This window comes from Mastigoproctus giganteus, chromosome 2 (assembly GCF_048544385.1).
Source record: "Mastigoproctus giganteus isolate SK-2022 chromosome 2, ASM4854438v1, whole genome shotgun sequence".
In the NCBI taxonomy this organism is placed as follows: domain Eukaryota; kingdom Metazoa; phylum Arthropoda; class Arachnida; order Uropygi; family Thelyphonidae; genus Mastigoproctus; species Mastigoproctus giganteus.
Genome location: NC_143576.1, coordinates 17,586,077 through 17,604,576, shown reverse-complemented (window position 1 = coordinate 17,604,576; position 18,500 = coordinate 17,586,077). Strand labels below are relative to the sequence as shown.

The following is an 18,500-nucleotide window of genomic DNA, read 5'->3' as shown; positions in this document are numbered from 1 at the left end:
CAAACCCACAGAACCAACTTTTCATCTTCCTCATTTATTCATTCAACTGCTGTTTTCTGTAACAACCTTCTTCATACGTATTTCCTGAAAATTACAATCTACAGAAGTTTAAGTCCAATGTCAACAAATATCTTCTTTCGTCTTCTCAACCTCCAACCCAAGCACGGTACTAAGTACTATAGGTTCTAATACCTCTCATGTTTGGGGTTCACATAAAAAAAAAAAAAAAAGTTACCCTAACATACCCATATATTTACTAATTACACGATTATTACACTCGAAATCCCTCAAAGCTCTGCATTTGACTTCAGCATCGTTGAACACAAAGGCTATAGCAGTGTGGCATTCAGTCCCTTTCACTAATCAGAAAACATCTATAGCAGCACCTAATAATGGAATGTAACGAAAATGCGGATTGGAACAATACAAAATATTTTAAAATCAATAATATACATATTAGCATTAGCATTAGTAGAGGCATATGATGCAAGAAAGCAAGCTTATTCAGCATCAGCCAAAAAAAAAAAAAAAAAAAAAAAACCCTCTCCCATTTCACCCCTCCGTTCGTTCGAAGTACCTGTCCAGTTGAGCTTTAAATTTGTTTAGGCTATCAACTTCAACAACAAGTGATGGAAGTCGGTTCCACCAACCAACCACCCGCTGGCCAAAGGCAAATTTCCGCACATCTATCCGACATCCGTCCTTCCTCAATTTGAATTTATGCCCTCTGAGGTGATTATTCTGAGAAAGATGAAGAATCCCATTGGCATTGAGCATGCTCAAACCATTCAAAGCCTTATACACCTCTATCAGATCACCTCGCCGGTGCCTAGTCTCCAGACTCTGTAATTTGCAAAACTTAAGCCTTTCTTCGTAAGAGCAACCCTCTGTTCCATTCACTAATCTTGTTGCCCTTCTCTGTACCCGTTCCAGCAGCTCTACATCCTTCTTGAAATGAGGCCTCCAGACCTGTATACAGTACTCAAGATGTGGCCTAACCATTGCCTTATACAAGGGAATAATCACCTCCTTATCCCTGCTAGAAAAATTCCTGTATATCATTGACAAGACACCATGAGCTACTCTTGCAGCTCGTCTGCACTGCTCAGAGAACTTCATATCTGCCTGCACAATTACCCCCAGGTCCTTTTCATTCTCCACCACTGTCAGTGTAGTACCGCAGAGTTGATACATTGCTCTGGGGTTACTGTTACCCATATGTAGTACTTTACATTTGTCAATGTTAAACTTCATTTGCCACCTCTCAGCCCATCTGTTCAACCTTTCCAGATCCTGTTGCAGCAGCATAGCGTCAGTAGTGTCCTTAACGACCCTGCCAACCTTTGTATCATCTGCAAACTTAGACATTAAACTTGATATCCCATCATCAATATCATTCATAAACACTGAAAACAACAACGGACCCAACACTGAACCCTGAGGAACTCCACTAATAACATTAGTCCACGTTGAGCAGTGTCCATTGATTACCACTCTCTGTCTTCTGCCACTCAACCATCCCCTTATCCATAGCAGCAATTTGCCTCCAATGCCACACTGCTCCAATTTGTGCAGCAGTCTTCCATGTGCAACAGTATCAAAAGCCTTTCTAAGATCCAAATATATAATATCAAAGTTATTCCCTACATCCAGTTCTTTTGTGACTACATCATAGTATCCAATCAAATTGGTCAGGCAAGACCTGCCCTTAACAAAACCATGCTGCGTCTGAGCTATAACTGAATTCTTGTCTAGATGATCCTGCAGTGCTTCTTTAACTAGTGCCTCCATTAATTTACCTGGAACAGAAGTTAAACTAACAGGTCTATAATTACTTGTGTCAGCCTTTGATCCTCCTTTGTGAATTGGGGTTACATTTGCACATCTCCAGTCTATGGGTACCTCCCCTGAGTCCAAAGAAGCTCTCATAATTATGGCTAGGGGTTTGCATACTTCCTTTGCTGCCTCCTTTAATATAACTGGATAGATCCCATCCACCCCAGGTGCCTTTTTTATGTTTATCCTCAACAATCTCTCCTCCACTTTCCTCTCAGTTATTACAAAATCATCCAGCTCACTGCCAATGTTTACTTTACCTACATCATTCTCCTTCCTGAATAACTCCTCATGCGTGAATGTAGATGCAAAATACTCGTTTAGATTGTTAGCCACCTGAGCAGGATCCTCAACTGTTGAACCATCAATATCCAGTGGACCAATCTGATTCATCCCTTTCCTTCTCGAGTTCAAGTATGTAAAGAACTCCTTTCTGTTTTTCTTTGCATCCTTTGCCAAGGATTTTTCGTAGTCTGCCTTTGCCTGCCTAATCTCCTTTGTGACTTGGTTACAGACCAACTTATATCTATCATAGGCTTCCATGTCACCCATTAATTTGTATGTATCCCATGCATTTTTCTTCTCTGCCACATGTCTCATTAGTCCATCTGACAACCATTTAGGCCTAAACCTTGAACAATATTTCTTAGTTGGTATGTAAAGCCTGGTAGCCACCAAGATTAGTTCCTTGAATGCTTCCCATTTTGAGTTTGCTGTTGGTAACATCATCAGTTGGTCCCACTGTATAGAATTTAAATACTGTCTCAGACCATCATAGTCGCCTTTACGAAAACAAAAACCCTTCCCTTTACCTCTGATGGTAGTTACCTCCTTGAGTAAATCCCACTTCAACACACTGTGATCACTGCCACCTAGTGGTTCATTTATCTGCAGGTTCTTAATGCATGAAGAATCACTACTGATAATCAGATCAAGAGTATTGCTCCCTCTTGTTGCCTCACGAACATGCTGATGTAGAAAACAATCATCCAATAAATCCACAAAAGCCTTGCTAGTGTGCGAGTGACCAATCCACAAATTCCAGTCAATATCTGGGAAATTAAAATCCCCCATTATAAGAACTCTCTGATTTACTGGCCCACTCTATTTCCCTGTACAATATATTATTATACTCATCAGAGTCGTTAGGCCTATAGCACACTCCTACTCTCAATTTTGATTTCCCTATGCTTATGTCACACCAAACTGACTCGACACTGCCCTGTCCATCGATGTCAACTGGCTTCACTTCCTTTGACTTTATGTGTTTCTTAATTAATAGCATAACCCCTCCTCCCCTCCTGTCCTGTCTATCCTTTCTATATACATTGTATTCCCCAAATTGCAGTTCCGCATTACTTATATCTGTGTGACACCACGTCTCTGATATCCCAACAATATCTGCCTTTGATGTTTTGAGCAATACCTCAAATTCATCAAATTTATTTACCAAACTCCTAGCATTGGTGTACACGCAGGTATACATGCACCTGTTTCTATTCTTAGCTACCCTAACACAACCCATGTGTTTACTTGTAACGCAATGACTACCAGCAGTCTCTGAAATATCCTGCATCTTGTTTTTCAGACTTCTGCTCATTTGAATAGAAGCAGTGCAAGAATCACTTCCACCTCTGCCAGTGGCTACTGTTAATCTATTAGTCCTTGTATCCCCCCCAACTAGCAGTTTTCCGACCCACCTAACACTGCCTCGACAGCATCAACAAAAATTCTTGCACCCTTTCTATTTAAGTGTATCCCATCCCTGTAGAAGCAATCTCTCCTGTTAACAAGTACAGTCCAGGCTGAAAAAAATTCTACCCCTAAATATATGCCACAATCTTACTCCTGCAGTTACTACTGTAGGAAGAATGACTGTGATGTCATACTATTCAACAAATGGCTACAAACAAATGGGTAATCAGGCTATTGGCTTGAATTTTGCTAACCTCTTCCAAATGATGATTCGGTAGAGTAAATAGCAGGCGTGAGCATAAAACATGACATTGTTCATACTAAATATTTCAGACTAAAATATGAGGCTGGTGGCACTAATGTCACTAATGTTGATTCAGTAGAGTAAATATCGGGCATGAGCATAAAATGTTACATCGTTTATAACTTTGGTTCTAGCTATTCGATTTTAGAATAGTTCTGATTTTAGTCAAAGATGTTTTTCACATAAAACATCTTTCATGCGTACAAGATACACAAGTAGTTTTATTTTTTCTTTTTAGCTGACACTGTATAAGCTTGCTTCCTTGCATCATATGCCTCTACTAATGCTAATTATATCAGACAAAAATGTAGGAATGAAATACTGTTTTCGTCATAACATACAAAGTGACATACTTTTGAATGGTACCTAATAGACAAACTTTTTATGAGAAATCTATCAATGTTAAAAATTCACACATGCAAAAAAATAAAATAAAATATGCAAAGATTCATTTCTTATCCATAGAAAGGATTAAAATTTAAAAAAAAATGCCGTTGCACTTATAAATCATTCTTGCAGTGATTTCTGCACTTAGAAATAATCGGTGCCAGAATGATTTCTAAGTAGTCACTGCAAAAATTAATTCCCTAAAATGAAGTTACAAGTTGTCATTTGTCCATAAAATGCATAAACCATGTCTAGTTACTGAAAAAAAAAATTCAGGATGCTAGCTTATCTTACTATACTGTACATGGATTAGAAACAGATTAAAAAGTTTTATGCACAATTGCATGTGGTTTCTGTAGTCCACAGCAAGTACTGATTTTGCACAAAAATGTCAAACTAATAAGACCCCCCCCAAAGATTTTGGCACCCCTTGGGCAATGTCTTGCCCTGGCCAATGGAAATGTGATTTGCTGAAGATAAAACAAATACAGGTAGTATGTATTGATAAATTTCCATGAAATAAGAATAAAAAATTTCTCCCTTGATAATTCTTAATTTGGTCAGGTATTAATTTCTATTACAGCGGTTTTTAAACTTTAGTATTCAAAGGACCTCTTTACATTTAAATTTTTTCTTCACAGAATCCTGCCTGTAATATTTCTTATTTGGGGGAAGAAAAAAAAAAAAAAAAGACAAATATATTTATCAATATAGATTAATTATTTTTTGAGTTATTTAATTACATTTAAATCACAATATATATATATATATTTTTTCAATATTTTGTGATGTGAAAGAAGTTTTTTTATTATTTTTTTTTATTTTATCTTGGATTTTATTTTTTTATTTTGACATATAAGAAAAATCTTATTTTTTCAAAATAAGATTTTTTTTCTTATGTTGTGAAGTGAAGGATGACATTTCTTTGAAGAACAGTAATGCTGTTACTATACGAGGTGCTACCCACAAGTTCCCGAAATGTATTTATAAAATAAATTAGACTCACACTGGATCTTATTTGCTACAGTCACCTTCAAAGTAGTTCCCTTGAGAGAGTAAGCACCAATCCCAGTGCTTCTCCCATGATTTGAATGCACCCTGAAAGTCCTTTGTCAGTGTTCAGCAATGCCTGCGATTCAGTTTGGATATCCTCAATGCCAGTGGTGTCCAACCTATGGCCCACATGGAAAGTGAACTAAAACAGCATTTTAGAGAGTTGTGCCACTGCATGTACAGGTGGGTTTACTCCCACTTGCCTTAATCTCAGAAGCACTAATGGTCACTTGCCCTAATCGCACATGACCTAATGAATGCTTGCCGTAACAGTGACTTGCCCTAATCATTCAAAGCAGAGAATGGAGCCCTTTTTAAAGCAAAAAGTGGCCATCAAAATCATGAGCCTGATATTCAGAAGGCTATGATAGCAAAGGTGGTGGAACAAATAAAGAAGAATATCTTAACACAACCAGAAGCAATGTTTACTACAATTTATATGGAAGTATTAAACAAAACACTAGATTCTGAAGATACAGAAGTTGCTTCTGCTATGCCCAGCTTTTAGAATGTACGATCAATGATTCATAGAGATTCTGCTAAATCTCGTCCTTGTCTTCGGGATTCATTATCAAAACTGATCATCCCAGATGAATAGATTCCTGGTTCTGAAATCGTGCAGTTCCTTCAGATTCTATGAAAAATCCAGGAAAAGCTATTTATATTGGAACATGGATGGAACATTTAAAGTTCCTTAATTTTTTTGCCAACTATATACTCTTCATGCCATGCATAGAGGCCAAATATTTCCATTTCTTTATATTCTTCTTCCAGATAAGTCAAAATCAACTTACAATCGCATGTTAATATTAATTCAACAGAAAGCATTGCAAATCGGGACATTTCAACCAAGAAAATTCCAAGTTGATTACAAAAGTGCTGTAATCAGATCCATAGAAGAAATATTTTTTGATGTTGATATTAAAGGCTGTTTAGTTCATTTCAGTCAAGCAATTTGGGGGAAAGTGCAACATTTAGGATTACAATTGGCATACATCGAGGAACAAATTGTCAGAAAATTAGTGAAGTCACTGGTGGGATTGGCATTTGTTTCTTCAGATGAACTAGAGGAAGCTTGGGGAGGAATCATTCGAGAACATCCACCACCAGAACACTGTTCATGTGAAAAGTGTGAAGCCCTTATAAAATACTTCGAAACAAACTGGATTGGACCCACTAGGGATTGCCCTAATCATTCAAAGCAGAGAATGGAGCCCTTTTTAAAGCAAAAAGTGGCCATCAAAATCATGAGCCTGATATTCAGAAGGCTATGATAGCAAAGGTGGTGGAACAAATAAAGAAGAATATTTAACACAACCAGAAGCAATGTTTACTACAATTTATATGGAAGTATTAAACAAAACACTAGATTCTGAAGATACAGAAGTTGCTTCTACTATGCCCAGCTTTTAGAATGTACGATCAATGATTCATAGAGATTCTGCTAAATCTCGTCCTTGTCTTCGGGATTCATTATCAAAACTGATCATCCCAGATGAATAGATTCCTGGTTCTGAAATCGTGCAGTTCCTTCAGATTCTATGAAAAATCCAGGAAAAGCTATTTATATTGGAACATGGATGGAACATTTAAAGTTCCTTAATTTTTTTGCCAACTATATACTCTTCATGCCATGCATAGAGGCCAAATATTTCCATTTCTTTATATTCTTCTTCCAGATAAGTCAAAATCAACTTACAATCGCATGTTAATATTAATTCAACAGAAAGCATTGCAAATCGGGACATTTCAACCAAGAAAATTCCAAGTTGATTACAAAAGTGCTGTAATCAGATCCATAGAAGAAATATTTTTTGATGTTGATATTAAAGGCTGTTTAGTTCATTTCAGTCAAGCAATTTGGGGGAAAGTGCAACATTTAGGATTACAATTGGCATACATCGAGGAACAAATTGTCAGAAAATTAGTGAAGTCACTGGTGGGATTGGCATTTGTTTCTTCAGATGAACTAGAGGAAGCTTGGGGAGGAATCATTCGAGAACATCCACCACCAGAACACTGTTCATGTGAAAAGTGTGAAGCCCTTATAAAATACTTCGAAACAAACTGGATTGGACCCACTAGGGATTGCCCTAATCATTCAAAGCAGAGAATGGAGCCCTTTTTAAAGCAAAAAGTGGCCATCAAAATCATGAGCCTGATATTCAGAAGGCTATGATAGCAAAGGTGGTGGAACAAATAAAGAAGAATATTTAACACAACCAGAAGCAATGTTTACTACAATTTATATGGAAGTATTAAACAAAACACTAGATTCTGAAGATACAGAAGTTGCTTCTACTATGCCCAGCTTTTAGAATGTACGATCAATGATTCATAGAGATTCTGCTAAATCTCGTCCTTGTCTTCGGGATTCATTATCAAAACTGATCATCCCAGATGAATAGATTCCTGGTTCTGAAATCGTGCAGTTCCTTCAGATTCTATGAAAAATCCAGGAAAAGCTATTTATATTGGAACATGGATGGAACATTTAAAGTTCCTTAATTTTTTTGCCAACTATATACTCTTCATGCCATGCATAGAGGCCAAATATTTCCATTTCTTTATATTCTTCTTCCAGATAAGTCAAAATCAACTTACAATCGCATGTTAATATTAATTCAACAGAAAGCATTGCAAATCGGGACATTTCAACCAAGAAAATTCCAAGTTGATTACAAAAGTGCTGTAATCAGATCCATAGAAGAAATATTTTTTGATGTTGATATTAAAGGCTGTTTAGTTCATTTCAGTCAAGCAATTTGGGGGAAAGTGCAACATTTAGGATTACAATTGGCATACATCGAGGAACAAATTGTCAGAAAATTAGTGAAGTCACTGGTGGGATTGGCATTTGTTTCTTCAGATGAACTAGAGGAAGCTTGGGGAGGAATCATTCGAGAACATCCACCACCAGAACACTGTTCATGTGAAAAGTGTGAAGCCCTTATAAAATACTTCGAAACAAACTGGATTGGACCCACTACTCACTTTCCACCATCATTGTGGAATCATCATGCTAATTTTGGTTCTCGGACAATAAATCATGTGGAAGGATGGCATTATACCTTAAATAAATCTGTGGGGCACCATCATGTTAATATATGGAAGATGATTACCCATTTAAAAAAACAAGCTAACTTTAAGAGAATACTATACTCTTCATGCCATGCATAGAGGCCAAATATTTCCATTTCTTTATATTCTTCTTCCAGATAAGTCAAAATCAACTTACAATCGCATGTTAATATTAATTCAACAGAAAGCATTGCAAATCGGGACATTTCAACCAAGAAAATTCCAAGTTGATTACAAAAGTGCTGTAATCAGATCCATAGAAGAAATATTTTTTGATGTTGATATTAAAGGCTGTTTAGTTCATTTCAGTCAAGCAATTTGGGGGAAAGTGCAACATTTAGGATTACAATTGGCATACATCGAGGAACAAATTGTCAGAAAATTAGTGAAGTCACTGGTGGGATTGGCATTTGTTTCTTCAGATGAACTAGAGGAAGCTTGGGGAGGAATCATTCGAGAACATCCACCACCAGAACACTGTTCATGTGAAAAGTGTGAAGCCCTTATAAAATACTTCGAAACAAACTGGATTGGACCCACTACTCACTTTCCACCATCATTGTGGAATCATCATGCTAATTTTGGTTCTCGGACAATAAATCATGTGGAAGGATGGCATTATACCTTAAATAAATCTGTGGGGCACCATCATGTTAATATATGGAAGATGATTACCCATTTAAAAAAACAAGCTAACTTTAAGAGAATACTAGGAGTAGTAAATGTTGGAAATCTTCCACCTTGTAAAAACTGTAAATATGAAGGCATTAATAAGAAATTAATGAAATTAACAACAGATACACAAAATGGGGACATCGATTTACACACTTTTGTGCAAGCAGTTGGTTACTTTCTTCCACTAAATGATTAGCATAATTTAAACAGAATTCGTGTAAAGAAAATAAGTTGATCATTAGTTTTATGTCATATTTGTTTATTTTTTTCATTAGGTTTTTTAAGTCCATTTTTATCGCTCCGAAAAATAGGATATGGTTACATAAACACAACAGAAATGTGTTTAAGGAAAGTGGGACATAGAGTGTATACTTTTAGGGAAAGTGGGGCAATGCCTACAGGCGTGCTAGCACTGAGCTTGACAGTATCAAACATGTAGATGTAGTCCAGTGTAGTCATATGTACACTAAATACAGTTACATAAGTATCAATGTTTTCATATCGTGAAATTCTCCCATTTTGATATAATTTGTTCATTGTATTAAATTTATTAATTTGTACTGAATTAAAAAAAATCATCCTTAAAAATGTTCCGAAAGAGGAAAGTCTATATGGAGTGTCGTGTTTTTAATCAAAGGTGGACGGAAGACTATTTCTTCATTGAGTACGACGAAAAGGCAGTGTTTGGTGGGTAAGGAGACTGTCAGTTTTTAAAGAATATAATTTAAAATGACACTATGATATCAAGCATAAATCTTTCAATAAATATAAAGGAGTGTTGCAAAAAGTAAGTGTCCAATTTTGCAAAATGAATTATGAAAATAGCAAAACACTGCAACCTTATCTGCTGTAAGTGGCAGTTATCAAGTTGCACATTTGATCGCTTTTGAAAGTTTTAACCGTTCTGTGATGGTGAATTTGTTAAAAATTGTGGAAGAAATTTGTCCGGAGAAATGAACAATGATACAGACATTACTTTGTCCCTACAAACAATTATGCGAAGAGTAGAAGATATTCGAAAGAATTTGTTTGAACAACTTTTGGAAAACATAAAACAAATGAAATATTTTCATGTGTGGAATTAATGATAATTTTGTGCTAATTGAAGATTTAACTGATCTACAGAGTATGCACGGAACAACTACAGGTGAAAACAGTTTTGAAAATTTTTGACAATCTATTGAAAAGTTAGGGTTAAATATTAAAAACCTGGTAGGAGTCACAACTGGAGATGCAAAACATTGGGCTTATGGGTAGAATAACCAAAATATTTATAGATAACAGAGCGGAACGTCTGATTGGAATTCACAGTGGTATTGTCACCATCCTCCCCACACCGGGTGGAAAAGGCCTGGGTTCAAATCCTGTCAATGACACAAGGAACTTTAATGGGCTTTTTTCACTCCGTGGCTGAGTTAGTCAGTCTCAGGCGTAGATAGCAATGTCCCCCCCACCAGAAACTGGGGGTTTTCATCCAGAAAAATAGACAAATCAACCAGAGAAATCATGCAATTTACAGACATAAGACACAGCATGGCAGATGAATTAAATTATTCGAGTGGCCTAAAAATAATAGTTTAGTTTTTTTTTTTTAGATTGAAATTAATAGCATTATGCATCAAGACGCTCCGTGTGAGAATGTATTGGTTCTCCAACAAGTTATTAATGTGGTTATTTGAATTGTAAATTTTATAAGATCACATGGCCTTAATCACCATATGTTTCAACAGTTAGAAACTGAAGCTGAATACAAAGTTGCAATTTTACATAGTGTAGTGAGCTGGCTTAGTGGTAGCAAAGTATTATATCGTTTCTTTAAAATGCACCATGAAATTGATATTTTTATGATAGAAAAAGGGAAACCAAACAACTATCAAATACAGAGTGGCTCTTTGATCTTGATTTTCTTACAGACATTTCTAATAATTTAAATGCTCTTAATTTAAAACTACAAGGGAAAGAAAAATTGGCCTCTGATTTATATGGTAAAATCAGATCATTTCAGAATAAGTTCTTATTATTTAAATATTTAAAAAGAAACTGAATAACAGAGGAGCATCTTCATTCCGTACTGAGAATTGGTGTCACAAATTTTTAAATTTTGAACAGTTATCTAAAAACATTAAGCCTCAATCATCTCATTAAATGTTAAGTTTTGTTCAGTAAATGTTATTTATTATGTAAAAATTTTCCAATATTTTCAATTTTAGGTGTCATTATATTTATTTATTCACCTTAATATTGAAAAGTAGTGATCCTTTTCAGGTAGTAAATTTTCTCAAGTGAACATTTAAAAGCAAAAGTAAGGCATTTTAAAAAAAAATAATAAAAATAAGTCATATTTTAATAATTTTAATCAAAATTAAAAAAAAAAAAGACTGACATATATTTGTTGCACACAAAAGTGTTGGGAATTTGCATTTTTTATATATGGCCTGAAAATGAAAAATGGTAACATGAAAATAGAAACTTCCTTTTACATATAACAAAATATGGAAACTGTAACACATTAATTTTTCTCAAATCACTCAGTGCTGCCCGCAAAACAAATATAACTTTCAATATGGCTCTCGTACTGGAAAAGGTTGGACACCACTGCTCTATGCTCTGAAATCTCTGACCCTTCGGCTTGAGTTTCATTCCTGGGAAGAGGAAGAAGTTGGATGTAAAAAACTGCACCATAGCAAGAGATGTGTGGGCCGGCGCTTTGTCATAATGGATCCATTTCTTTATGTGGCACTTCTCTGGACGTTTCCTCCTGACGGCTTCCTTTAACCACCTCAGGATGTCGCAGTAGAACTTTGTGTTGACGGTCTGGCCAGAAGGGATGAATTTCTTAGGGATAATCCCATTCAATGTCCAAAAAACAGATCAGCATGGACTTCACATTGCTCTTCACTTGTCGGGCTTTCTTCGGTCGGGGCAAAGATGGGCTTGTCGACTGGGATGATTGTTACTTGGTTTCTGGGTCATACCCATATACCCAACTCTCGTCACTGATGATGACTGTAGAAAGGAAGTTTTGATCACTCCTAGCCAGTTCTTGAAGATCTCTGCTAACCTCCATGCGATGCTGCTTTTAGAACGCAGTAACTGCGGCATGAACTTAGCCACAATCCTTCTCATGTTCAACTCATCTGACAAAACCTGCTGACACGCGCTGTATGATAGTCCTACAATGCCACAAATGTCATGGACAGTCTGCCTGTGGTCTTCATGGATCAGTACCAGAACTTTTGTGACATTTTCCACGGTGGTGCTTGATGATGGACGCCCAGAGCGATCGTTGTCATCAACCGACATTTGACAGTTTTTAAAAAAAGCTAAACCAGTAGCAGGTCTGCGTCTAGCCTAAAGCATTGTCACCAAAAGCTTGTTTCAACTTCTTATGGGTTTCTGCTGCTGTATCGTTAAGAAGGAAACAAAACTTTCTACAAGCATATTGCTCTTTCACATCAGCCATCGCAACAATCGCAAACTTTGCGAAACACACCTCCAAGGAACTGTGCATAAATATTCAATGACTCTATCCAGCTTGATGCCACACTGATTCACAAAGGATGCATGCAGCGTTACCTAGTGCCACAAGTCCGTACCAGATGTAGTTCCCGTGCAACATTCAAATTTCGGGAACATTTGGGTAGCATCTCGTATATTTTTCTGACTACATAGTTGTGTTACCAAAAACAGAACTATTTTAATGTTTACCTAAATTTTTGCACAGTATTCTTAAATTTAGACATCTTAATTTAAATTCACATGAAATTAATTTAAAAAGTATTCTATAATTTAATTTTGAAATAAATAACATTACTCACAGTCCAATCAACAGCTCTGCAGCCACCCCCCCTCCCCCAGGTCCAAGGATCTTGCTTAAAAAAAATGCAGTTCTATGGAATAAAGATAAAAACATCCCTTCCCCAATCCCTTATTATTTTTCCAGTGAAATGTCTGTTTTCCATCTATAGTTTCTGCTAGCTTTGTGGCAGAGTGAGGGGTGCTAAATATTTTTCAAAAACTCATGTGGAGAGGGTATTTATTTGAATCAAATATCTGTGTAAATATAGACAGAAAATTGATTTGGCGGAGATATGGTAATTGAAATAAGTATTTCTTTGGATTAAATTTATTTGTAGTTATCAGAGCCTTTTTCTTCTGGTAATACGAATTTGAAGGCCCACTGTAAGTGGAAACTCCCAGCAGGGGGGGGGGGGGGCATCTGGGAATTCATTGTGGCTCACTTATTTCTTAATTATTTAAAGATGCAATGGTTCTTCCATGTTAACCATATTCACTCAGTATCTACCTTCATAAACAAAAACCACACTCCATGGATAGGCTAACTGCATATTGATTAATATGAATGCAAACAAAATCCCATACCTGTTCCAGAAGTACTTCCAAAAGATGGTGCTGATGTGGTAATGCTACCAAATTGTGATCCAAAGAGTGGTGCTGTCGTTTTGGATGTGGCTCCAAAGTTAAACCCTGATGATGAGCCTATCCATTTAGATAAGTAAAATATAAAATAAAATCTAATAAAATCTCAGAAATGACGAAAAGCTAAATACACTAAATTTTCAGTTTTATTAATGGTATCCAATAGCTAATAAAATCAAAATGACAAAATAAAATTCAGATAATGCTAAGTATTTTTGATTTAAGGAAAAAAAAAAAAAACATAAAAACAAATTCTTCCCCCCACAACTCAAGTAGTCAGTTTGAAAGTTAAAAGTGGTGCTCATCAATTTCAACATGAAAAGGAATATAAAATCCAAGCAGAAATGACATATTAATGCATGACTGATAAAACAATTCAAGCATGCTAATAGGACATGAACAAATGGAATGTCTGTTTAAAGCAGTAAATTTGCAAACTTTGTTTCATATTAGAATAAAGTGCAATAAAAATATTTAAAGACAAGTTTCAGAGAAGTATGTATCATTCAAAGAATTTTCAGTGGGTTCAAAGTTTAGAGAGGGTCACTTGTCTGTTGAAGATGATTAATTTAGTGACCCTCAACTTTGGCCACCCTTCAACTTAAGAAACCAATAATTCAGTCACTTTTGTTCATGATTTAATTGGGAGTGGTTGATGTTTAACTATCAAAGTTGCTAGTGAAATTACTATTTTTTATGAGACATGTTAATGAGACAATTTTAATACAAGATTTGGGAATGCAATGCATTTCAGACAAGTTTGCACTTGCATTCTCAACTGATGATGGCAGAGGATGCAAATCCTCACATGTAAAGATCTTTGCCAATGTACTGTTGCTGATGAATGCTTTGTTTCTTCCATCATTAGTGCTGACAAATTGTGATGATAATGGCTATGACTGCAGCATTTGCTGCAGATTTCACTGCAAACAGTGAAATCTGCAGAAAATGCACAATGCCATTTGGAAAATGATGGAAAAGTGGGCTTCCAGGAATTAGCACTTATGTTACAACAATGTCCCAATATCACACTATCACTGTGGCCCCAATTTGCCATATTCATCAGATTTAAAGTTCCCTTGAAAGATCAGATGTTTGTAACAAAGAATGTGAAACAGAGGATCTGGTGAGTATGGGCTTGGCACACCCAGAGTCCTGAGCTGAGCTGGATAGATATCATCATTCTCTCTCTCTCTCTGTGTGTGTGTGTGTGTGTGTGTGTGTGTGTGTGTGTGTGTGTGTGTGTGTGTGTGTGTGTGTGTGTGTCAGAATTTTTTTTTTTTTTTGGCTGCTGCAGCAAAAGCCTCAGACTTCATTGCGCCATATGGCTAATTATAATAATAATAAGAATTCCAAAACAAGGTTATCCAAATATTCACTGAACTTGATTTCGAGAATATTCATTCAATTTCCTAACTTCTTGATCACATCTCATACAGAGGATTACAGTGTAAACAGTGAACTTCTTGAGAAATAATATAGTGCTACTGACAATAACAGTCTGCATGAACCTGGACTTAACTCTTGGACCTCTGGCTGAGGCAGCCAAAATTGATAATGTTGAAGGTTCAGTAATTAATAAAAAAAAAGTTGGTCCAAAGACTAATCCCAGGAGGTTTCTCACTCAATGATTTTTCAGTGATTGCAGAGAAACAATAAAATAAAAACAAGGACCAGAGAAATGCACATAAAACACTATTATCAGATAACAGCTTCTGGTAGTAATTGTTTGTTCCCCCACCCCTTAGGACTATAGTTAGTTAATGCTCTTAGGATTATGTTTATGTGAATACTGTTCTGCTGTCATCCTCCTGTCCATTTTAGATGCAAGCTCCACTTTTCCTTGTTTCTTCTTTACTGGGAGAATAAAACCAATTCATATTTGGAATTTGTTATCATCAAAGGTGATCACTGAGAATCTCTTTTCAGTCTGCATTACGCAAGTGAAACAGTGACATGTGTTATTTAAAATTCTTGTGTTCACTTTATGTCAAATTAAAACAAGTTTAAACTTCATTAAATCATTTTGTATTTAGATAAAAAAAAATTTATTATCTAAATTTATTCAAGTATGAATTTAAGTGGTAGCATGAAAATGTGAAATTTCTCTGTTCCTTCAAAAATTTTAAAAATCAGCAAAAAATTGTTCATTTTTTTTATGCTACCTATAATTTTGATGTTTTATGAGTGCAACTGTGAAAAATCCATGTTCTATTTTAAAAACTTATTTTTTAATCAATTTTTGAAAATTAAAACTCACTTTAGAACTGTTGAAGAGGGTAAATGCAAATTTAAAAACCATGCCTTCCAGCCTATTTTGATTTGAAGACATAGTGGCACTCACTGCATGAAACAAAGTGCATGTTAAACAGTTCAATTCCAGATGATGCATCAATGCCATGAAGTCAGAGAGTATTACCAATTGGAGAAAAGTGTAGCAGTAGAGCAAAATTACAATCAAAAGCTTTTCATGATGCATGTCAATCAACAGGATTATACAATTAGGTTTAACTTAATCATGAATTTTTATTGATTGTGCAATTATTAACAAACATTTCCAGAATTTTCTGTGACCAATAATTCAAAGCAACCATTTTCAATGACAGGTATTAGGGGTTTCAACTGTGTGGATGGAACAGATGAAGCACAAATCACTGTTAGTTACACAGGACTGATTTGATCCCAAGAGACAAATACAGAGGTAAAAAAATCAAATGATAACACTAGTCTGCTTGGTCTCAAGGACAATATTTCTTTCCACAAAAATAGTTGATCAGTATAGAAGTAAAAGAAAATTATCAGCTAATGGTGGGCTATGGGTGTCTTATTCTAATTTCAACTTAGTTACTTTTAAATTAACCTATTTCAAATTTTAATTAATCGTTCATTTCTTTGCTGCTTTTTTTCTTTAATAAAAAAACAGAATACCGATATTCTAAAGGATGTTTCCGGAACTCGTTTTAGTCCAGTATTAAAATCTGCCTGCACGGCAATTCTACTCTGCTTGCTTCTTCACTGTGTTCATTTTTAAAAGTTAAGTATACAGAAATGCTTTGTTTTCCAATGAGGAAATTAATTTATATAGCAACTTAGTGCATTATTGTAAGTCTTGATTACCTGAATAGATCACATTTAATTAGAATAAAAACAGTCTGACCTCTAATGAACTTCCATATAGCGGATTTTTCTTTTTAGTGAATTTTTTTAGATTTTTCCCTGATCATTCATTACAATGAAAATAGTTTCCATATAATGAAGAAAATTTTCATATAATGAACTGATTTTGAGAGTCCTGGGTATGCATTATTTGCACCTCTGGCCTTTAGGCAATAGAGCTGATGCTGTAGAAAGCACAAATTAAGAACTAAAAGAATTAAGAATTACAGGTAGTTCTCGACTTTATGAATTAATTTGTTCCAAGCGCGCGCTCATAAAGCGGGAATTAAATCCCATAGACAATGTTAAAAATAGGGGTTACGTTCTCAACAATGAAATTAGTTAACTAATTAATTTATGTTTAACCAATGATTGATTTATCCAAAGAAATTATTTACGACTTGCAAATTTTAAAGAATGTTTATTCTTCATCATTGACTAAATGCACACTGGTTGATCACTTATTATTGGCTTGGCACGTTGGTTTGTTGCACAAAGAGGAGTCTTCTTCAGAAATGCTTCAAGAGGCATTTGTTTCCAAGATAATCTTCTATTTTCTTTATAAATTTCAATAGATGCATAAGCATTTTTTTTTAACAGAACGCACAAATTGCAACTAACATGATTTGCACAGAATAACAAGTTTACAAAGCTAAAAAAAAAAAAAAAAAAGGAATGAAGAGAAGATTCTGAAAATTTATTTATGTTTTTTATACGATCGAAGATTTCAGTAAAGGGCAAACACAATTCACATAATAATGCAAAAAAACCATACAATTCCAGCTATCGGTATTTTTGCAAATGTAATAACATTGAGTTTACTACCTGCTTATAATTGTTTGCACCAAAGTGCAAATTGTTTTTACTGTTTTATGGTCGTGACCTCCAGAAATGTGCTTTAGAAAAATGTCACAAGGGCATTCAACATTGGTTCTTATAACAGAACATATGATAACGATGAAAGTGTAGTGCATTTTATTGATTTGAATTGGTAACTAATACAATTTGCACTATAAAAACGACTTTTTAGAGAGTTATATAGCGAAAATTTCAACTTCTGAGGTCATGGAACGAATTGCCAAAAAACTGTTATTGGGTTAACATAATGTTCACATATCCAAAAATGTGTTATTGGGTTCACATAACAATATTTTCACGGTACGATGGCGTCTCTGGAAAGGATTAATATCGTAAAACTGGGTACACTGTATTGTATAGCTATGTGCATGGTTTGAAATGCAGTATTTATGAATGTTTAACATTCATTTTTTGCAATTAATGTTCATATTTTCGATTTTGTTGACACTTGATACACTTGAAAAAAAAAAAAAAAAAACTCGTAAAGCGAAAACTTGTAAAGCGAGAACTGCCTGTGATCACTTTAGCTTTTAAGAGCTAAAGGGTTAATTCTTAAGAGCATTCCACAATTTAGAGGTTCCCAAAAAACCTATACAACTGCCTTAATTGTACCGAGAAGTCATGCTGGTCAACTGTTATCTGTGTCCACAGCCACTGGCAAAGATTAAGGACACATAACAGTTGACCAGCATGACTTCTCGGTACAATTAAGGCAGTTGTATAGGTTTTTTGGGAACCTCTAAATTGTGGAATGCTCTTAAGAATTAACCCTATTAGAGAATTGGGAGAGTGATTTTCGTTTATCCTGGAAATTCATCTGTTGTTTCGCAGAAATGAGTCATCCATACTTTCACTAAATTTCAACTGTTTCTGTATGGTAATTAAAAGTGGTCCCTAAATCAGTTTTGTTTTAGTTGCTGTGCAAGTAACCTTACAAAGTCTAGGAAGAAATCCTTCAGTGCAGTGAAAAAAGTAGAAGCGCTTAATAGTGTAGATAGGGACATTAAAAAAAAAT

The 18,500-nt window shown here is 35.3% G+C and overlaps 1 protein-coding gene across 1 annotated transcript in view; it reads right to left on the bottom strand.

Annotated features, from left to right (window-relative positions):
• Nup54 (nuclear pore complex protein Nup54) overlaps window positions 1-18,500 on the bottom strand; it is a 180,668-nt gene that overhangs the window by 144,289 nt on the left and 17,879 nt on the right. The window contains exon 2 of the mRNA XM_090390364.1: window positions 13,415-13,531. Coding sequence (XP_090246490.1) covers window positions 13,415-13,531 — 117 coding nt within the window. The remainder of the gene's footprint in view (window positions 1-13,414; window positions 13,532-18,500) is intronic.